General features: G+C 43.1%; 2 protein-coding genes across 9 annotated transcripts in view; one reads left to right on the forward strand and one right to left on the reverse strand.

Annotated features, from left to right (window-relative positions):
* Window positions 1-19,027, forward strand: part of ZSCAN2 (zinc finger and SCAN domain containing 2) — a 45,815-nt gene extending 26,788 nt beyond the window's left edge. For 2 of the 8 annotated variants that reach the window (XM_081290870.1, XM_081290871.1), the window contains exon 3: window positions 319-3,508. In XM_081290870.1, coding sequence (XP_081146996.1) covers window positions 319-1,748 — 1,430 coding nt within the window. In that variant the 3' untranslated portion in view covers window positions 1,749-3,508. Of the gene's footprint in view, window positions 1-318; window positions 3,509-8,254; window positions 10,133-10,756; window positions 10,981-12,584; window positions 12,711-13,277; window positions 13,379-14,804; window positions 14,900-16,575 lie in introns of those variants that run through there. The other 6 variants (XR_014021574.1, XR_014021577.1, XR_014021578.1 and 3 more) reach the window with 6 other exon arrangements.
* The window catches only part of ZNF774 (zinc finger protein 774), a 286,859-nt gene that overhangs the window by 76,992 nt on the left and 187,077 nt on the right, over window positions 1-22,790 (reverse strand). The gene's annotated exons all lie outside the window — the stretch shown is intronic.

Genomic DNA, 22,790 nt, shown 5'->3' on the forward strand with positions numbered 1-22,790 from the left:
AGACACATGAAACCCAAATCTTTTAAGACTTTGGAAATCTGGATGATTACCACAAATATAGGAAGCCTGGCAACTAAATAAGCCTGGATTGATTGATTGATTTTTTTGGGTGCTGGGGATTTAACTCCGGGCCTTGCAAATGCTAAGCATATGCTCTTCTGCTAAGATACATCCCCATCCCTAAACCTGGCTTCAGGAGTTTTGAGGATTTTCTAGCTTCTTTATTTTCACTAGAAATGTAATATTTTTAAAGTTCCCTTTGGTTTCCTTTTCTCATCATGATAGGGAATTGAGTGGCCATTGTGTTTTTTGTTTCAGATTTTGAGATACAGAGTGAAAACGGGGAGAATTCTAATCAAGATGTGTTTGAGGAGGTGGAATCACATGAGATGTTCTTGGAAATGCCCGAAGGGGAAGGTGGTCAGCAGTCTGATGGGGAGAGTGACTTTGAGAGAGACTGTGGCTCCGGGAGGCCTCAGGGTAAGGACCGGAGGCAGATGCCATCCCAGGGCAAGGAAGTTGGCCAGCTCATTGGCCTTCAAGGCACCTACCTGGGTGAGAAGCCCTATGAATGCCCTGAGTGTGGGAAAACCTTCAGCCGGAAATCTCATCTAATTACCCATGTAAGGACCCACACAGGAGAAAAACACTACAAATGTGATGAATGTGGAAAGAGCTTTAGTGACGGCTCAAACTTTAGCCGACACCAAACAACTCACACTGGAGAGAAACCCTACAAATGCAGGGATTGCGGGAAGAGCTTTAGCCGGAGTGCAAATCTCATAACCCACCAGAGGATCCACACAGGAGAGAAACCCTTTCAGTGTGCTGAGTGTGGCAAGAGTTTCAGCAGGAGCCCCAATCTTATTGCCCATCAGCGCACTCACACTGGAGAGAAGCCGTATTCTTGCCCCGAGTGCGGAAAGAGCTTTGGCAACCGGTCCAGCCTCAACACACATCAGGGAATCCACACTGGAGAAAAACCCTATTTGTGTAAAGAGTGTGGCGAAAGCTTCAGTTACAACTCCAACCTGATCAGACACCAGAGAATCCACACAGGAGAGAAACCATACAAATGCACCGACTGCGGGCAGAGGTTTAGCCAGAGCTCGGCTCTCATTACTCACAGGAGAACTCACACAGGAGAAAAACCCTATCAGTGCAGCGAGTGCGGCAAAAGCTTTAGCCGCAGCTCCAATCTGGCCACACACCGGAGAACCCATATGGTGGAGAAGCCCTATAAGTGTGGGGTGTGTGGGAAGAGCTTCAGCCAGAGCTCAAGTCTGATCGCGCACCAGGGCATGCACACGGGGGAGAAACCCTACGAATGTCTGACGTGCGGTGAGAGCTTCAGCTGGAGCTCCAACCTCATCAAACACCAGAGAATCCACACGGGAGAGAAGCCCTATAAGTGTGGCGAGTGTGGGAAGTGCTTCAGCCAGCGCTCCCAACTGGTGGTGCACCAGCGGACCCACACCGGGGAGAAGCCCTATAAATGCCTCATGTGTGGCAAGAGCTTCAGCCGGGGCTCCATCCTGGTCATGCACCAGAGAGCCCATTTGGGAGACAAGCCCTACAGGTGTCCTGAGTGTGGGAAAGGTTTTAGCTGGAATTCGGTTCTCATCATACACCAGCGAATCCATACAGGGGAGAAGCCCTATAAATGCCCTGAGTGTGGCAAAGGCTTCAGCAATAGCTCCAATTTTATTACACACCAGAGAACTCACATGAAAGAGAAACTTTATTGAAGTGGCAGAGAGGGAAAGTGAGGCAGAGACTGGCCTGGGAAAGGGAATTGTCAGTGCCCCAAATAGTGATTTCCCTCTAAAAGAGCCATTTTTTCCTGAACTTTCTTTGGAATTTTTTGCCAAAATCTTTTACCCCTGCTCACCCTCACGTCTAGGACACTGTCATCTTAGTTGGTTGGAGTCAAGCCCCTGTTGGTTCAAGAACAGAGCATAGGAGTGGAAGGTCCAGAAAGCTGGGTCTTTATCTGTTACATTTCATTATTTGATTGACTCTCTCCTGATTCCTCTGTGCCTCTGTTTCCTCTTCAGTAAAATGGGGAAATGTTTCTCCATGTGGAACTCATTTGGCCTCCAGGTGATCTGAGTCCTCAGAGAAATACTGGAAATCTGTATATGTGGTTCTGGTTGTTTTTGCCGCCACTTTGTTGGGCTAAGGTGCCTTTACGCCAAGCTGCTAGCGTCCCAGGGCCCCTGCCCATGTAGTGTCTTGATTTCAGGTCAATATGATGGGACTTCTCCAATTTTGAATCATCTACATGAAGGTAAAACCATTTTCTGTTTCCAGAAAGTGTCGGGAGCAGACTAGCTTGAGGAAGTATGGCCTGGAACCTGTGTCCCAATGTCTCTTCCATTATAAGAGGGACTGGGGTCTGCCAGGAAAGGTATAAACTGAGATTTGTGTGCTTGCTTTTGTCTCTGCTTGCTGTCCTATGGTGACTCAGCTGCCAGGGGAGCACATTGTTCTCATGGGGTTTGGGTTTGGAGTGTGAAGCCTTCAACCCCCAGCTGTCCATCCATGGTGGGTAGCAGTTTTTGTACCATCAAGGGGGAAAAGTCCTGCACGCTGCATAATTATTTTTCAGTTTTCTATGTACTTGTTTTCTCCCTGTTCTTAAATTTTCTATATATGCAGAACTAGAATTCCGTCTGATAGCTTTTGTATACTAAAAACATATTTTTAAGGAAGTGTTTATTTTGAGGATATCAAAATCCCCTGGAGAGATTTGGGTTGGAACCAGAAGTTTGCCCTGCAGTTACATACTTGATCTTGGTTGCCATCATGGCTTTGTTCTTGGAATTCTGAGCCTTGAAACAATGAAGATGAGAATGACAGCAGATGAGAGGGTTTGTTACAAGGAAAGAGGAGAAAATATATAAGGCATCTTTGGGAAATGTGAAACTGCCATGTCCTATATATGGAGCCTGTGCTCAGAAGAGACCTTTTTCTTATAGGATGGATACTCAATATTGCCTAATAAAGTAGAGTCCCATTCTTTTCCTGGGTCTACCTTTTAATGTGTGTTTTAAAACCTGCACTTGACTATTAACAAACATACACCTCACTTCCTCACCCCACCAACCTCCTACCCCAGAACCTTCAGGAACTGAGTCACTTCAAAGAGCACACCTCTGGGTGAACCTATACTCTTCCCACTGCTCTTTGCAAACTACAGTCTGTCGACAAGATTTGATGCCATGGCTTTGGCTGAGGAGTCACATGGCATCCTGAGGAGACCATTGGGAATCATCTCTATCCAGAGCTAGTAGAATTAGACATGATAGAAATTCTAGTCAGTGATGAGGGTCAAACTAAACCAAGTAGGCTATGAAATGCCAATTGCTAATTCCATTCCTTCACTTTTTTGGCAAATATCCATTGAGGACTCACTGAACAAGGTGCTGGGGAAAGATTGTGAACAAAAAGTCCCAAGACTTGTCCAATTAGACAAGGATTCTCATCCTTCTGTGAAAATGCAAGAGCTGTCTTGCTAGTAAGAGAGAACAGATAGGATGGTTCCCAGCTGAAATTTAAGTTCTATAGCTTGATTATTAAGGAAACTTTCCCCCACTCCTCCTCTTCTGTTTCTTATGTTCATACCCATCCTGAAGATCCAAGCTCTTATCTTTAACACCAGCTCAATGCATGCAATGGAAACTCAGTAAATATTCACCAATTGGTTCTCTTCATGGAGCTATTTCAATCACTGGGTAAAAGGATGTGTGTGTGTGACACACACACACACACACACACACACATATATATATGTGTGTGTGTGTGTGTATATATATCCCTTATATATGTATGCAAGAGACAGATGGAGCTCTCCCCTACATTTTCCTTTGGTAATATGATAAATATGTTGATTTTAACCTTAGTGTCTTCTCAGTATTTACCCACTTAAGTTACACAGCTAAAGACTTATACCCACGTAAGTTACACAGCTGAAGACTTATAAAAACCAACAAGTATACTAATGAAATGACTTATATTTTTGAAATGTCACAGATAATCAAAAGCTAGTGAAACCACACTTAAAAATTTTTTTCCACTACAGGGGATTGAACCCAGGGGTTCAATCCCCTGTAGTGGACCCAGGGGTGCTCTACCACTGAGTTACATATCCATCCCTTTTTATTTTTTGAGACAGGGTCTTGCTAAGGTATTGGCCTTAAAGATGCAATCCACCTTCTTCAGCTTCCCAAGTTGCTGGAATTACAGGTGTGCACCACAGTACCTGACCATATACTTTCATTATTGTAGCAGAGTCTGTGGTTCACCATCTGGATGTTTTGTTTCTATTTGGATAATCACTGAAACTTGAGACAATTTATATTACTCTTACTCCTTAATCCAGTGTATTCATGTAACTATATCCTGAGATGGTTCCTTTTATTTTCAATTTTTTTACTGAAATATAGTTGAAAAGTGCACAAAAGCATCAACAAATTGAATTTTTGTAAATCACACATACTTGTGTAACCAGCACCAAGATCAAGAAACAACCGAGCAGCTGGGCATGGTAGCGCAGACCTGTGATCCCAGTGGCTCAGGAGTCTGAGGCAGGAGGATTGCGAGTTCAAAGTCAGCCTCAGCAACTTAGTGAGACCCCAAGTGACTCAGTGAGACCCTGTCTCTAAATAAAATATTAAAAAAGGCTGGGGTGTGTGGCTCAGTGGTTAAGCACCCTTTGGTTCAATCCCCACTACCCGCCCCCTCCAAAAAGAAACAGTTGAGCAGCACCCAGAAAAGCCCATTTGTACCCTCCCTCCAAGTCCATACTTTGTCTCTCTCCTGCCTTGCCCTGCCTTGCCCTACCTTGCCTTGCCCTGAAGTTTGTGGAGTTGTGGATGGGGTATGGAGAACTGGACAGACCTGGTTCTAGACTAATTTGTCACTAATTACATACCTTCAATTTTATTAGAGATTTTTGAGGTAGGTCATAATGTGATGGATTTTTTAGATCCTTTTAGGTTGTGTTTATAATTTGCAATAAGTCATAATAGCTTACAGTAAAGATATAAAGAGCAGTTACTATGTACCAGCACTGGGCCAAGGTCCTTAACATGCTATCTCAATCCTGACAACCACCCTGGGAAGTGGGTAAGTAGACTCATTGTACAGGTGAGAGAAGGGAAATTTAGTAAGTAAATAACCCAGGTTCTGTCACTTAACTACTCTATTCAAAGCCAGCCTCACAGCCTCAGAAATTTAACAAGGCCCTAAGCAACCTAGTGAGACCCTGTCTCAAAATAAAACACAAAAAGGGTTGGGGATATGGCTCAGTGGTTTCGTGCCCCTGGGCTCAATCCCTGGTACAAAAAAAAAAAAAAAATACAGTTTTTAGTCTTTTTCCCTCATTAGTAACAGTACTATCTACAACTGTAAATGGTCTATCCTTGCATGTGACAGGTGGTCACCTTTCCTGGCCCTTTAGCTCTGATGGGGTTGGTGAAGAGTCCTGTCTCATAATCAGGAAGTTCTATAGGGGTCCAGTGTGCTGGGATTGCTGCATCCAGTCTCTCAGATAGCCCTGGAGATTTTCACATGGAGAGCTCAGCTGAACTTTTTCAGATCTTTGACAAAATTAGTCTTTCCTTTTTTTATCCTCTTGACAAAATGACCCCAAACTCTAGGGAAAGTGGAAGAATTGTGTGGGTGAAAGGAAGATTTTGAGTTAGAGGGGTTCTTTTTGGCTTTTACCAACACTGTTGTTGCAACTGAGCTCATGCCTCGCATCTGAGCGAAGGCTGTGGCTCTAGGGCCCACCTTCCCCTGAATCCCTCCCTGTTTCTCAATCTTACCAGTGTTCCAACTCAGAATTTTCCATCCATCTGCCTGAGGCAGCTGCTGGAGAATCTGCTGGGAGTAAGAGGGTCTCACACCAATGAGTACTTTGCCCTGGGTCCCTTGCGGCTCACAGATCAGGTGAAACACATAAAAGCAGAGCTACTCAGGTGACAGGAGGATGAAAATACAAAGCTCTTTTCTAGGCCAGGCCTTTGTCTCATCCAGCTGGTGCGAGTCGGCTCTCTGAAACTTCTGGGCTGGTCTAGAGGGAATGGTTTGGAAACTAGTTGCATTGCAGGTCAAAAGTGCTGGCCTGAGGGTCTACATAAGATCAGAGAGAGGAGGAAAAATTCTCCATGCCCACTGACTCTCTGGAAAGTCTCTCCTATCAACCTGCCGGTCCCTCACTTCTCCACAGGCTGCTTGCTCTTCCTGTGGAGGGAAGAAAAAACCAGCTTCACCTATTCACTTATCTTCAACTGTGTTTTGGACCTGTTATCTGTTAAATGGGAAGTGAGAGGCATTTGGGAGTATCCCCAGTGGTAGAGCACAAGCATGCTGCCTAAGGCACTGGATTTAAAATGTGTAAAGTAGGTACTGAATAGCTTCACCTTTTCCCCTTCTGGGCCTTCCCAGCATTTCTTTCCCAACATGTACTTTTTTTTTTTTTTTAAATTGTAGATGGACCCAATACCTTTATTTATTTTTAAGCAGTGTTGAGGATCAACTTAGTGCCTCACATGTGCTCAGCAAGTGCTCTACCACTGAGCTACACCCCCAGCTCCGCAACATGTACTTTGAATATGCCTGTATTTTGCACTAAGCATCCTGCATTGAAGTTATTTGAGTTGTTCATAGCACCATTCTAGAAGAGCACTGTGCCCTGGATTATATTCCTTAAGAGGGAGTGTTTTGCTTTTTTTTTCTCCCAGTCACCAGAGCACACTCCTGGTCCAATGCTTGGTCCAAAGTAGATGTCACACATTTGGTTGTTAAATGAATTGTCAATGTGTTGAACCCACGACACAAAGAAAAGACCACTGACTCCAATTTTAAGCCAAATTAAAGCAAGCTTATATTGTGTACACAAAGAGAGCTGGCCAGCGACTGTCTCAACCGAAACCAGGGCCAGAGAACAGTGACAACTCCCAGGAAAGAAAGGTTTTTAAAGCACAAAAAGTTACAAAGTGAGTGTTTTGGAAACTTAACAGCTAACAGGGTTCTGGCAAGCCTAATACAAAGGCAGATAGCAGGTTAATGATCTACATGGCTTAACATTTCATGGTAGGGAGTAAATTGAGATTCCAACATCAGAATTTATGAGGAGCTGCTGAGGTTTTAGGGAGGGTTGTTATCTGGTCAAGGAGAGCCAGGCCTGGGTGAGTTCAGAACACAGGCAGGAATTCCAAACAAGTTTAACCATCAGAGTATGGTCAGGCCAAATAGAAATAAAACAGAAATTAACTTTTCATGACTTTGTGATGAGATGGCTCCCAATCTTAAAATGGAATCAGGGGCTGGGGTTGTGGCTCAGCTACAGACAGCTCGCCTAGCAGTGTGCCAGGTGCTGGGTTTGATTCTCAGCACCACATGAAAATAAATTAATAAAATAAAGGTATTGTGTCCAACTACATAAAAATATTTTTTTAAAATGGGTTCCTCAAATGGTATTCATCTTGGACCAACCTGAACAGTGCACACAATAGAAGGAGAAAGGGAGAGTGGGAGAGAGGAAGGGAGGGAAGGAGGGAGGGAGAAAGAGTGACTATGTGTGTATGGTGGGCAAGGAGGAAAATTGTGGGGATGAAGCATTACCATAGCAGGCATCCACGCCAAAGGAGGACACTGTCAAGTGACAAAAAAAAAAAAAAAAAAAAAAAAAGTCGGAATTGGAATCCCACTTCCATGCCAAAGGAACTCCCGCCCAAGTGACTTCGGTTTATTTACGCCCACAACAGGGATAACAGCCGCGCTTAACCGTAAGGGAAAACGTTTTGTAAAGAGAGGTTCCGAGCTCCTCCATAAACCCAGCAGTTCGGAAGGCTGAAGCAGGAGGATTGAGAGTTCAAAGCCAGCCTCAGCAATTTAATGAGGCCCTAAGCAATATAGCGAGATCCTGTTTCAAAATAAAATATAAAAGGGGGTAGGGATGTAGCTCAATCCCTGGGTCCAATCCCTGGTAACAAAAGAAAGAATGATTCCTGTAGCTCAGCGCCAACAGGGCCCGGTAGAGCGAGCCAGGCTCCAAGGAACCAGGGCCCAAAGACACCCACCCGGGTCAATTCTAATTGCAGCGTAGTGTGGGAAAATTCCGTCTCCTGTCAGTGATTTGTCTGAAGGTCATAGGCGCCAGAGACGTTCCCACACTTTATTGGTTAACGCTGCTGTCAGTCTAAGGGCGGAGACTTTTGGGAAACGTAGTTCCGACACACCGAGTCCTTCCGAGGCTCGAGTTTCCGCCTCCGGGGTTTTGTGGCCCTCCGAATGCCTGAGTTTCGGGTAATGGGCTCGGATTTTAAGTGTCACGGGGGACGTTGTGTGACTTCGGAGAAAGTGCCGCTTGGCCCAGTGGCCGGTAGCCGCCGGGCCTCAGCCAGCAAGAGCGGCTCTCACCTGGGCCTGGGCCTGGGCCGCCCCTGCAGGATGAGCGAGGCAAGCTGACGCCTTGGGCCGTATGCTCTGGGCCCTGGCCCGGCGTCCTGCAAGGATGCGCCCCCTCGTGCTGGCGGCCTTCTTCTGCTCGCCACCCACGGTCCGGAGGGCATGTCCCTGGCTCTCTAGCCTTCAACGCAGCCCGGTTCACAGGGACTGCATTTGTTCCCAAAAAGCTTCCAAAGAAGATGCCCCGCATAGCAGAATAGCCTTCCAGTATAAGTTATGTTCTGCTGGCCACTGGTGCATTTTCCTGCGGTAAACTAGCTCTATGACCTTGGGCAAGTTTCTGGGGATCTCTAAACTTCGATTGTATCAGGTCCAAGAGTTGAAGGTAGAGTTAAATAATAACTTTCCTTCCAACTCTGACATCCTGTGACCCTGTATTTTTATTGTCCTTGCTTTTAGAGCTTGTAGAGTAGATCACACTGTTGGTAGAGAGTTATGATGCTAGGGCTAAGGAATCCTGAACAGGGTGCTAAGTCGAGAACCTAGCCAGGGGCGAGTTTGGAATATTAGAATTTCTGGACTTTAGAGGCGGCAACACCCAGATGCTGCTCTCCAAGGTGCTGCTACATTATGCTCAGTCTGACTTTTACTGGACCTTCACTTCGTAACACTCTATGATTCTGAAGCCCAGTGGCTTGGGAAGATAGGCAGTTTATTGTCTCATATATAATCTCCATAAACTCATCCTCATTCTTCAGTGTGGATAACTGGTATTTTCTGAGCCTTAAGTAAACTATTGTGCAAATACCTTTAAGCTCCCCTCCTTTCCCATCAGTTACCAGCTCTTGACCCCTTTTATCAACCTTATGAAGTTGCCTCCTCAGTGGTAGAGGGCCACATTCCACAGGCAGCAGGACATGGAGAGAGACAGATAGGAAGGCTGCCTTCTTCAATTCTGTTAGGCTAGCACTTGTGATTTTCACTCTAATATATGTCTTTGGTTCTAGGATTTCAAGAGAAGGTCCACCTAATGACTCAAGTAAGGGTGACTTCCCAATGAGACAAAGAGATTTGAGCTTTATAGTTGCAAGGTTCTCTGAGCTGAATAAGGGCTGTAGCTGTGACTCAACAGATCCAGACTCTTCAAGTGCAAGAAGGTTGCAAGTAGAAACTAGAAGATTCCTGCTGGGAGCAGGAAATTTCCTTTCAAGGGAATGACTCTGGGCTGAAGACCTCCTGCCAGAGCTTTTGGCATTTCCACTATCAAGAAGCATCTGGCTGTTGGAGGCTAAGGCAGGAGGATTGCAAGTTCATAGCCAGCCTCAACAATTTAGTGAGGCCTTAAGTAACTGAACAAGACCCTGTCTCAAGATAAAAAAATAAAAGAAGGACTGGGGATGTTGCTCAGCGATTGAGTGCCCCTGGTTGAATCCCTGGTACAAAAAAGAAGGAGGAGGAGAAGGAGAAAAGAAGAAAGGAAGAAGAAGAAGCTGGACTCAAGGAGGCCCTTATTCAACTCTGGAAGATTTTTCACCAGTAGCTGAAACCAGAAGTTAATGAAAGAACAGATCCTGGAATTACTAGTTCTAGAACAGTTCCTATCTTTCCCCAAGAGATCCAGATCTGGATTAGACAGCAGCATACAGAGATTGGAGAGGAGGCCGTGGCCCTGGTGGAAGATTTGCAGAAAGAAATGGGAAGACAGGGGTTGCAGGTGAGATAAGGAAATAAATTTCTGACTGGCCAAAGTAGAAGAATGTGATTGTCAGCTGTGTAGATGAGGCATAGTACTTTGCTATTTATGTCAAAATGGAGTTTGCCTGTTCCCTGATCCTGGTCACGGCAGCTTTTCTTCTCAGTGCAGACTATCTCTTCAAAGAATATGTACATTGGCTGCTCTGAGTATTGGTTTCTGCCATTAAATAAGAGAATTTCTGGGGTTGAGGATGTAGCTCAGTTGAGGATATAGCTCAGTGGTAGAGCACCTTCCTAGCATGTACAAAGCCCTGGGTTCGATTCCCAGCATTACAGACACAGAATTGCTGAAAATGCCAGTTCTCATTTTCTGGGTGAGTTGGAGGAAGCAAGTTACTTTACTGGTCATTACTAACACTATTGAGCTTATTGTAAAATAGTTGAATTATTGGTCATGCCTACATATTTTGCTTACATGTTGGCAAGACAAGTAGGAGCATGCCAAGGAGAGCTGGATGGTCAGGTTGCAGTGGGCTTGGGTTCTAGACCTTATCTCTGTGAAATCTTCCACATATGCACATTCTTTGCTGCTGCAGATATTTGCACAAGACTTACTTTTTCATTTTCTTCTTTGAATCTGGAGATGTTTCAGTTTCAGTTCCTACAGGATTTTGAGCACTTGCAGTCCTTGAATGGAGATTGTCCTTTCAGAGACGAATGAACCCTCAGAATTAGTACTGAGTTCCCTAAACATCTACCATAAGCACAAACAACCCATGTGTCTGTTTCAAGCAGCGAAGAACTGGCATCCAGAGACAGAGGAACAGTCAAGCCACAAAATAGAGTTCCTATCCTTCCATGGTAATGGTAAGCAGGAGCTAATGAGGTTGGAGGGGGCACTGACTATGGAGAGGGCGTGAAAGCGCCCTCTGAGTGCAGGATGCAAGATATAAGATACATCTCCCTTCCTCCTGGAAGATGCAGCTTGTAAACTGAGGCTGATGGTGTGAATCTGTGAGAGCCTAACTAGGTACCTCCAAAGGGAAGGACTCCAGTTGGCATATTTTGTAAAATCACTTAAGAGAGCCTGCAGCCCTTCTGTTTATATGAGTGAAGATTGATAGTCCCATATTATGGTGGGGACATATTTGAAGGTTATTTGGTAGGAAAAGCAAAAGATAATGTTAAACTTAAGTGTAATAATCCTTAAACAGGTAATTATCCCCAGATGAATTCAGATGACTCAAGTATATTACCCAAACTGAAAAACAGGTCATAAAATCCTGACTGTCAGTGCCTGGATGAATATGGAAGAGAAAAAAATCTAGAACATTCAACTTAGAAATGTATCATTTTTTTTAAGAGTGAAAGAAGTAAAATTCATTCAAGTGTGAAGAATAGAAACAGAACTCTTGCAGGGGCAAGATAGGGGTTGCCCTTATTTGGGGGTTTTGCCAGTCTTTCTTTGATAGGAAAAAGGAGATACAGAGAGTCTTCTGTTCCTGAACTCAGTCAGGCTTGTTTCTGAAAGGAACTGAGAACCATATTCTCTTAATGTTCTGATTCTCTTCCCTAGCCCTGCCTGACCCTCTAGCTTCCTGCAGAAAAGCACAATGGTGACCAGGGGACAGTGAGCAGCAGTTGATGAATCATATTTTTCTCTTATTTAGATTACCTTTTACTACTTGAGTGGGGCGCTCTGCACTAAGAAATTCCCAAAGAATTTTACCGAGAAGGGAAGCCCAGTAACTTATACAATAGACTCTAAAATTTCATCAGACTACAAAATGTTGCCCAAATCTCCATGGTACTGAGGAACTGTATTTAAATTGCTGTTTTCCTTGATTCTAAAATCATCATATTATATTGATTTGCTTGTTTGCTTTAAAGGTTCTGGTTACTTCCTTCATTCTCTATCCAGATATTGTTCAATGGCTGAAATATTGTGTAGTGGGGAAAGAAACAAAAAGTTAAAAACTACAGTTAGTCCTGAGTTCAAATTCCAATAAGTCCTGTATTAGCTGTGTCACTTTGAGCAAATATGTAAAGCTTATAATATGAGTGTTCAGTAAAAATTAGCTTCTTTCTTTCTTTCTTCCTTTCTTTTCTTTTCTTTCTTTTTCTCTATTCCTTCTCCCTTGTCCTGTTTTCTTTATTGCATATAAAATCCAAAGTACTCCTTTCTGGTTTGTTATGTGTGTTTTGTCACTTGTCCTCCTCTGACTCAGGTATTTTGTCCCAATATTGTATATGTGGGATGTGGGGAGGTTGAAAATTCAAACCCTGCTTATGCTAGACTACCACTGAGCCACACCCCCAGGCAAGGTTATGTGTTGTTTTTTGTTTGTTTTGTTTTTTGGTACTGGGGATCGAGCCCAGGACCTCACACATGCTAGGCAAGTGCTTTACCTCTGAGCTGCATCTCCAGTTCCCAGGCATGTGTTTTGAGGAGGGGTATCATGTTTCTTCAGGAGGTGGTGACATTTGGTTATGTGTCTGTGTATGTCTCCCAGAAGGCACAGGAGCAACCAGAACCTGGATAGAAGAGCCACCTAAAAATAACTTGGGAGAATTCTGCAAAGGAGGCATCCCACTAGGTAAGGATGTCTAAAGGAGTCTAAAGTTAACTGAAGGGTTTCTGTAGTATTCCCTACCTCAGACTTTTTTGGGGTTGAATTTTTCAAATTTACTCCCTTCTTTAATTCTACTTGAAAAGAAACAGAAATCCAACATCATATTAGCATCTCTAGGGATGAATTTCTTTTTTTTAATTTTTATTTTTTTTAATTGTAGTTGGACACAATACCTTCATTTTATTTATTTATATGTGGTGCTGAGGATCGAACCCAGGGCCTTGCATGTGCTAGGTGAGCACTTTATCACTGAGCCACAACCCCAGCCCCTCTAAGGATGAATTTCTTGAGCCCAAAAAGACATTAGATTGGAAGCTCATCTTAGTTTTATTTATTACACAATACATGAGCATGGGTCTGAATTTTTTTCTTATTGTTCCTTTATAGTCCTTAATATTATTTTCATTGAGGCTTTATAAGAATTCCCTTAGACTTTTTTTTAAAAAATATTATTCTCTTTCCTCCTAATTCTGTAATGTAGTTGGGATTAGATTCACCAAACCCTATGTCTCTTTGTCTCCCTACAAACAGATTTTCCAATCTACAGGCCTAGAGTGAGCAGGAGTAATTACAGAGCCCAGATCTTCACCACTGCAGAGAGAAGGAGAGAGGAGAGTGGGGGAGAGTGCTCAGTGAGTGGGTAAGAGCCAAAGCTGGCCAAATACCATTTTTCCTTTTTTGGTACTAAGGATTTAACCCAGGAGATACCATTTTTTTTTTTTTTTGGTACTAAGGATTTAACCCAGGAGTGTTCTACCACTGAGTTACATCCCCAGCCCTTTTTATTTTGAGACAGAGTGTCCTTAAGTTGCTTAGGGCCTCACTAAGTTGCCAAGGCTGGCTTTGAACTCAAGATCTTCCTGTGCTGGTGGGCTTGCAGGCATGTACCACCACACCTGGCCCAAGTGCCAATCTTGATAAAAGCCAAGGCCTGGAATAAGCAGAAGTGACAAGGCCTAGAGGAGGGACTATGAGGAAACCAAGATTTTTCTGGGAATTCTCAGTGAGTCAAGGATCCATGAAAAACTCCATATCTGCACCAGAACTGCCAGGTATGTCAGACTGTAGCTAAATGGCTTTGAGAATGTGGCTTCCTGTGGATCCTGGAGCAGTTCAAAAACCTGCAAACCAACTAGTGCAAAGCCAGGAGCACCCATATGCCAGGCATCTGCACCTCTGTGATGAGATGGATACCCGGATGTGCCCACAGGTTGCCACCCCCATCCCAGAGGTGGCAGGTTGTCTTCTTGGGCAGCACATTGTGGAGCAAGAACTGCTCAAGGGTTGTTGGGAACAGGAGATGGCAATGCTGGATAAAAATGTGTCAGAAGCTGGGTCAGGGAAGCAGGGACAGAACCTAGGTCATACAGCAGCATTTTTGGAACAATAACATGTGGGAGCCATGACAGCAGATTCTGAGGGGGAAGAAATGGAGGGCTGAAGAAGCCTGGAGAAGCCCTGGTTTCACAGCCCTGTTTCATAGTCCTTCTGGTAAGACCTTGTTGTCACAATATTGGGGAAGTAGGGTGTTAGTTAACAGGATTGGAGAGAACCTCATCCCAGCCAGTTCTCTGCTGGGCACAGTTTGTAATCCCAGCTACTCTGGAGACTGAGGCATGACAAGTTTCAGACCAGCCTGGGTAGCTTAGCTGTCTCAAAACAAAATCAAAAGGGAATGTAGCACAGTGTAAGAGTACTTACCTCACATGGCTGAGGCCCTTATTTTCTCAGGGTACAACCTGCATTCATGGCATATTGTAATGGTTTGGGAAGAGCCAGGAAAGACTATTTTTATATACAAATGGAAGAACCATTTGTTTGCCTGAACAATGGATAAAAAGGAGGAGCTGTGTTACATAAGAATAGTGTTCATATGTCTAAAAATAAATATGTGCATGTTGTCACATCAAGTCTTGTCATAGAGGGAGAAAACCCATTTGTTTGTTTCTTAGGAAATCACTGAAATGCTGTGGAAGGAATGTGGAAGAGTGTCTTCTGTCATCTTTATTATAAAACTAGGGGTATCATCCTGATTTAACCACTGTCCCTTTCCCCTAGGTATGCACTGGGAGTATAAAGAAACTAAAATTTACCTGAGAATTTTTGTAAGCCCTACATTCATGAGAAACTTGCAGCTGCATCAGAGCCATCAGGTATATCAGATTGTGGCTGCGCAGCTGTGGGATAATGTGGCTTTTTGTGGATGCTGGAGCAGTGTTGCTACTGGTTCAAAAACTTTCAGACCAACAAAGCCAAGAACACCCATATGCCAGGCACCTGTGCCTTCTATGATGAGATGGATGTCCTGATGAGTCCCAGGACCCTAGCTAATACCCTTGATGTCTTAGAGGTGGCAGGAGGCCTCCTGCAGGTTAGAGGGCAATCCTGAGGGATGTGGGAGACAGCACCAGAAGGTACAACAGGACACGGTGATGAAATAACAGAGGAGTTTCAAGATGATCTGAGAAGACTTAGTCCCTAAGGATTGAGGAAGGATTCCAGTGGCAAACTCTCCTCCCCAGAACACTTCAAACAGTGGTAGAGATGAAGTCCTATGGGAGGCATTGGAGATTGGGAGTCAAGAGACATAACATGATTATCGTCCTGGCTCTGCTGCCTCTAGTCTGGAATGACCTCAACAGGAGTAAAATGGACATGTCTTTGGGAAAATGTTGTTTACTTCCTATCCTCAAATATTATTCAGCTCAGCCCTCTGCTGAACTAGTAGTCCAGGCTGACTCATTAAGAACATTTTGTGTAGGAATGGGTTCTTCCTGACTACTTTTAGTAACAATATAGTAGATACAGAGAAGATAAAAGTTGGAGGTTCTTAAAGTTTTAGTCCTTTCTTTTTTTTTTTTTTCAGTCCTTTGTTTTCATCTAAAGCACCCCATAGAGGTGAACTTTGCTTATATGTTGATCACGTAAAGACTTGTCTAGGGTTGGGCATGGTGACGCACAACTGTAATCCCATAGGCTCAGGAGGCTGAGATAGAAGGATTGCGAGTTCAAAGCCAGCCTCAGCAACGGTGAGGCACTAAGCAACTCAGTGAGACCCAGTCTCTAAGCAAAATAAAAAATAGGGCTGGAATGTGGCTTGGTGGTTGAGTGACCCTGAGTTCAATTCCTTGTACCTCCCCCCAAAATAAAAGACTTGTCTAGAGGCTGTGGGTATAGCTCAGTGGTAGAGTTTGTGCTTAGCATGAACGAAGCCCTGGGTTCAATCCTTAGCAGCGCCCTCCCAAAAAAGACGTGTCTGCTACTGTTATGTGTAACTAATTAGAACTTAAATTTAAAAAAAAAGACTTGTCTGTTTTGGGGCAAACTGGTTAAACATTCTGAGCCTCCATTTTCTCATCTTTAAAATGGACATAATGGTATCCACCTCACTGGATGTTACTAAGACCTGACACATTTTTAGCGCTCAGAAAATGTTAGTTATCATCATCATTTTTTTTTCTCCTTCTGGCACTAGCGATTAAACCTAGAGGTGCTATTTCCCCAACCCTGTTTATTTCTTATTTTGAGACAAGGTCTCACTAAGTTGTCCAGGCTGACCTTAACTTTGTAATCTTCCTGTCTCAGCCTTCTAAGCCCCTGGGGTTACCATGCCTGGTCATTAGAATTATTTTAAAAATAGATAAGTTCATTGTCATATACTCCTCAAGGGAATGAAAGAGGGAAAGTTTCCTGAGTTATTAACTTTTTCTTTTGAAAACTAGACCTTTCTGGGAGGTATTTCCATTCTCATTTCATATACTACTTCCAGATAAACAAAAAGTGAATTAACAGAAAAACTCAATGTTCCTTCTTGCTTTTCCTTGGATAGGATTGGATAGGACTTCCATTTCTACTCCAAGCTGAAGAGGAGTGAAGCACTTTGGAATGGCCATCTCCAGGACTTCAAGGAAATTTGGAAACTTCCTGCACAGGTATAAAATGAGTGGGAACTAGCCCAATAAAATAGTTGGCTGACTACCAACAAAGTAGCCAGCCCTGGAATTCTGGACATGGACAAGCCAACCTTGGGAAAGGAATTGTTTTAGTCAGCTTTTTTGCTGCTCTGACTAAAAGATCTGACAAGAACAATTTTAGAGGAGGAAAAGTTTATTTGGGGGCTCACAGTTTCAGAGGTCTAAGTCCATAGACAGCCAGCTCCATTCCTCAAGGATGGAGGTGAGGCAGAACATCACGGTGAAAGCATGGTGGAGGGAAGTAGCTCACATGATGATCAGGAAGCAGAAGGAGAGACTCCACTCACCATATAAAAAATATATGCTCCAGCTGGGTGTGGTGGCACACGCCTATAATCCTAGTAGCTCTGGAGTCTGAGACTGAGGATCACAAGTTCAAAGCCAGCCTCAGTAAAAGTAAGGTCCTAAAGCAACTCAGCGAGACCCTGTCTCTAAATAAAATACAAAATAGGTCTGGCGATGTGGCTCAGTGGTTGAGTGCCCCTGAGTTCAATCCTTAGTACCAAAAAACAAACAAACAAACAAACAAATATATATATATATACACATACATGCACACACACACACACACACACACACACACTCTCTCTCTCTCTCCAAAGGCACTCCCTCAGTGCCCACCTCCTCCAGCCATACCCTGCCTGCCTTCAGTTACCACTCAGTTAATCCCCAACAGGGTTAAGACTTTTATAACCTAGTCATATCAACTCTGAATGTTCTTGCATTGTCTTCCACATGAGCTTTTGGAAACACCTAATATCTAAATCATAACAGGAACCCAAGCTCTTAATGTTCTCTAGTTTATCATTAAAGAGTTGAGAAATGAACAGAGAAGCAAATGGCACCCAGATAAGCCTGTTTCCTAGGTTGAAAATTTAGTTTCCTTGGAAAAAAGATAAAACCAAATTCTGAGCTATAATTTTCCTCTTAAAAGATTTCTTTCTTGGGCTGTAGCTGTAGCTCAGTGGTAGAGCGCTTGCGACACAAGTGTGAGGCACTGGGTTTTATCCTCAGCACCACATAAAAATAATTAAAGATATTGGTACATCTACAATTAAAAATTATTTTTAAAAAATATTTCTTCCTTTCTCTTTCTTTCCTCCTTTCTTCTTCCCTTCCTCCTCCCTTCCTCCTTCCCTCTTTCTCCCTCCCTTTCTTTCTTCTTTTTTTCAGAATACTAGGGATTAAACCTGGAACATCATATATTCTAGGCAGGCTCTCTACCACTGATCTATGCCCCTAGCCCCTTCTTTTAAATTTCTGTCTGAATTTTATTGTATTAATTGGTCAATTGATTGATCGTAGTGCTGGAGATCGAACCCAGGACTTGGCACATGCTAGGCCAAGTGCTCTACCCCTGAGCTACATCCTTAGCCCTCTATCTGAATTTTAGCTAAAATTAACTATCACTTGACCAGGTCAGTGGGAAAAGTGAGCATGGATATGGTGGGGCATGCCTCAGCTGATTAGGAGGTGGGTGGATCAAAGCTTTTCAAGGGCAGCCTGGGCCATATAGCAAGACCCTGTCTGGAAATAAAAAGGACTGGGCATGTAGCTCAGCTGGGGATAATTTCCTAGCATGTGTGAGGCACTGGGTTTGATTCCCAGTACTGCAAGCACAAAAACAAAACAAAACAAAGTTTAAGAAAAAGTGAGCATGGAAAACTCCAAATTAAAACTATAGTCAACCCTAGATTATTGATGGGATGAATTTCTTATTGTTAAGATAAGTTCCCCTCCCAAGTGGAGAAGAATTTTAGGAATTTTGTTGGAATTTAGGGGGTATTCTTCTTCTCCTACCCAGATTCTAGACCAACTGGGAGAGATTTAAGAGTTAGACATTGAGATGAAAATGGCAGCTTTGGGGGGGGGGCTGTTGAGAATGCAACTGAGGCCTGTGGCCACAGAGGGCTTCCTAATAACCCCAGGATCCAGCAGATTGACTTATCCAGCCACTGGCAGTATGGACTACCCCAGCCTCATTCTTAAAAGATAAAGCCTTTGCTATTGGTCTCTGAGCCTTGTATGCCCAGCTCCTCATTAATCAAAGAAGCCATTTCTCCCACTTCTAAGTCAGGGGATGGAGAAAGGCCAGTAGAATTAGTCTAAGGAGTGTCCTTTCACCCCAAAGACAGTATCTAGAAGAGAAAGGTGGCTTTTAGTATTTCCTGTTGATAAGTGGAGATGGGAGAAAAGGAGAAGCCATGCTTGGGTCAGAGCTCCTGAGGAGCGGGGAGCTGCTCTGGCTAATGAGGAATGGTCTAGAATCTGGCTAATGAGGAATGGTCTAGATTCTGCCTCCCTCCTTTTCACAGATTTTGTCCATATGAACTTGTCTAGAAGCTGGAAAAATGAGTAAGACCCGTAAGTCTATCCACATTGACCATGGTTCCACTATACTCTGGTTTATTTGATCCTGGTGAATGTAAAATTGACCATATTTTGTCACCTTCAATAGCTTTTTTTTAAGCATCCAGTGAAGACCTCTTTCACCTTGTTTCCATTTTTCTGGTTTCAGAATATAGGTTTCAATTGTAGTTAGTCTCATTTCATTCTTTCAGATCTTGGAGCAAGAAGTGAGTATGAGGAAAATTCAAGCCAGGGCATTTCAGGGAAGGTGGAACTACCAAGGGTATCATTAGAAAGCTCCCAAATGGATGTTTTCCAATACTGTAATTGCTGGAAAGACTGGAAAAAAAGATATGGGGCAGAACAGCAATGGGGAATAGCCCTGCTGCAAGTTGGACTAGAGTCAGTCTCTCCTCCAGAAAGAGATGTAGATAAAGTCATAGGTCCTCAGGGTACCTATGCAGGAGAAAAATCCAGTATGTTTTTTTTTTTAATTTTAATATTTATTTTTTAGTTTTCAGCAGACACAACATCTTTGTATGTGGTGCTGAGGATCGAACCCGGGCCGCACGCATGCCAGGCGAGCATGCTACCGCTTGAGCCACATCCCCAGCCCCCCAGTATGAGTTTTGACTATGGAAAATCTTCAACCATATCTAGCCATCCATAGGTCAGCCACACAGGAGAAAAGAAACCTTATGAATATAGCCATTGTGGGAAAAGCTTTGCCAAAGCTCACATCTGATCTGCCATCCGAGAATGTACTACACTGGGGAAAAGCCTTCCCAGGACCCTGAATATGAGAAAGGCTTCTGTGATCATTCTAACTTCACAGGACACCAGAGAATCCACACAGGAGAAAAGCCCTATAAATATGCAGAGAGCTGGAAGTGTTAACCAGAGCCCAAACATTATTATGCACCAGAGAATCCACACAGGAGAGAAACCCCATAAATATAATGGGTATGGAAGAAGATTCCCCAATAGCTTGCACTTTGATTGGGGAAAGTTCACTAAGGGTTCTGTCCTCACCAGCCACCAGAGGATCCACAGGAGAAATCCTACAAGTATCTCGAGTGTGGGAGAAGTTTCAGTGACTGCTCAAGCCTCATTACCCACTGGTGAATTCACACTGGAGAGACCCTATAAATGTGGGGAATGTAGGAAAAGCTTCAATCAGAGCTCAAGTCTCATTATACACAAGGAGAAAAGCCCGATGAATGTAACAAATTCGAGAGGCAATTGGACAGCAATTCAAATTTTAGCCACATTGGAGAACCTATGTGGGAGAGTGACTCTGATGTGTCCGGTATATTGGGAAAAATGTCTTTAAAGCACCAAGTCTGGCAATTCTAAGGAGTTTGTCCCATAAAAGAGTCTTTTTTGCCTTTAATTCTATAACCTGTCACCAACCTGAGATAAGAATTTAAGTCCCAGTCCAAAAGACTTTGTTTTGTTTCTCTCTCTAAATGCTTGGCTTATGGAAATATTCCTCAGGGTTTCCTTATCTATGCTGTTGCAATGGAAGCCAATTTCCAGAGAATTCAGAAACTAGTTCCCATTTCAGTGTGTCTTCATTGTGATTCTGTGCCTTAATTTTCTCATCCCTGAGGTCCTCCCTCACAGATGGACAGGGCACTGTCCTGCCCTGATCATGTTAATGGAGGTGGGTCAGCTATGGAGCCAGCAGTGTTTGGGCACTATACAAAAGTTTATAATAAAATCTATAGTGTACCATTGTTCTCCCTGTGGGAGGATTGGGGCTCAAGATGCCTACATTTCCCCACCCTCCTTAGGATTTGCAGGAATTTATAGAGAATTTCTAGATTCATAGAAGAAAGTGCTCTATTACACAGGGGAGGGAAAAGGAAGAAAGAACAATGTTAGGGTTGGCTTTCTAAACTATAACTTCCCTTTCCCAAAATATTAGATTGAACCATATGAGATTGCCATTGCTGATCTACAAACTAGCAATTTTATGATTCGATCTAAGTAGAATGTCTGCAATTCTGTTCCCAATGGCCAGCAGCTCATACTGAATCCTAAAAAGGTGAAGGAAGCTGGGTCTAGAAGATATGAAGCAGGATAAAGAGGTGGGTAAAGACCTTTCTGTTTGTAGATATGCCCAGAGCAAAAACTAAGAACCATGGTGTTAAAAAGTCCCTAAAGGATTTACTTCTATGTCACATGCCTTTGACAAGCCCACTAATTCCTGTCTGTGCTTCAGGCTTCTCAAAGCCAGGGTATCCTGATCCTTCGGGCAACAGATTCCCACAGATTTCAGTCTCTGCACAAGAGCACAGCAGAGTCCCTGGATAGACTCTGACACACTGAACAAGTGGGGCTTAGAAAAAAAATGGAACACAGTTTCTTCCTCTTAAAATAGTACCTATTGTGTTTGATTTTTAAATATTTTCCCACAACCTCCCAGAAACTCATTAATTATAAAACAAAGCACAATCTACACATATTACAATTGTACCTAATTAGATTAATAATTATTATAATAAGGCTAACTCAGTAATAAGGCTTCTTTTTAACATAAAAACACTTAGCCAAATAAATGTCTGTCACAATTGGTTATTTAATGGGCTGTGGACTTCATGTTATTGCGGTTATTCAAGAAGTTCTTTTGAGTTTTTCTGTAGGATTTGACTACATGCCTTCCCAGCATGTAGGGTAGTTAATGTCTTATACACTAGAAAAGTTTAATAAATGCTGATGGAACAAACACCTTGTTTATCCAGCCTAATCATCTGTCTTATCCATGAGACTGGGCTCTACTCAGTTTTTGCTTTCCAAAAATAGAAACTCTTCAAAGGATGTCAATTCACTGCCATTAAGGAGATTTTTCAGGGTCTGTTGTTGGGAGACAATTTTCAAAGAGGTATTCCAGAAATTGGAATTTAGAATATTTGTCAAGGCCAGGAAATAAAATTGATATGGATCACTTGATATTATTTTACTCTTTCAATGAGAAATTCTTAGGTAGAAATTCATCCTACTAATACCTGAGATAGCTCTGCATTATAAAATGACTTTGGAGACCAGGTGTGGTGGTACATGCCTGTAATCCCAATGACTTGGGAGGCAGAGGCAGGAGGATCAAAAATTTGAGGCCAGCCTCAGTAATTTAGTGAGACCGTGTTACAACAAAAAGTAAATAAATAAAGGTGCTGGGGATGGAGCTCAGTGGTAAAGTGCCCCTGGCTTCAATCCCCAATCCCACCCCCTAAAAGACTTTGGGAACAACCAGATTCTCTCTTGAAAATTTTTGACATCATTTTTCTTTTGGATGGAATAAGAAGATTCAAATATATAGAAATATATAGTCGATTATGGGCTGGGGATGTGGCTCAAGTGGTAGTGCGCTCGTCTGGCATGCATGCGGCCCGGGTTCGATCCTCAGCACCACATGCCAGCGGGGATGTTGTGTCTGCCGAGAACTAGAAAATGAATATTGAAAATTCTCTCTCTCTCTCTCTCTCTCTCTCTCTCTCTTCTCTCTCTCTCTCTCTCCCCTCTCTCTTTAAAAAAAAAAAAAGATGTTGTGTCCGCCGAAAACTAAAAAATAAATATTAAAAAAAAATTGAAAGAAAGAAATATATAGTCATATAATATCATCTCATATATTTTCCCCTTAATGAAATAGTGGAGAAATTAAGCTGGAAATTGTCAGTATTCCATAAGGATCTTAGAGGAAGACATGTTAGTTGCTTTA

Source organism: Spermophilus citellus (genome assembly GCF_964194105.1).
Source record: "Spermophilus citellus genome assembly, chromosome: 4".
NCBI classification, from domain to species: Eukaryota; Metazoa; Chordata; class Mammalia; order Rodentia; family Sciuridae; genus Spermophilus; species Spermophilus citellus.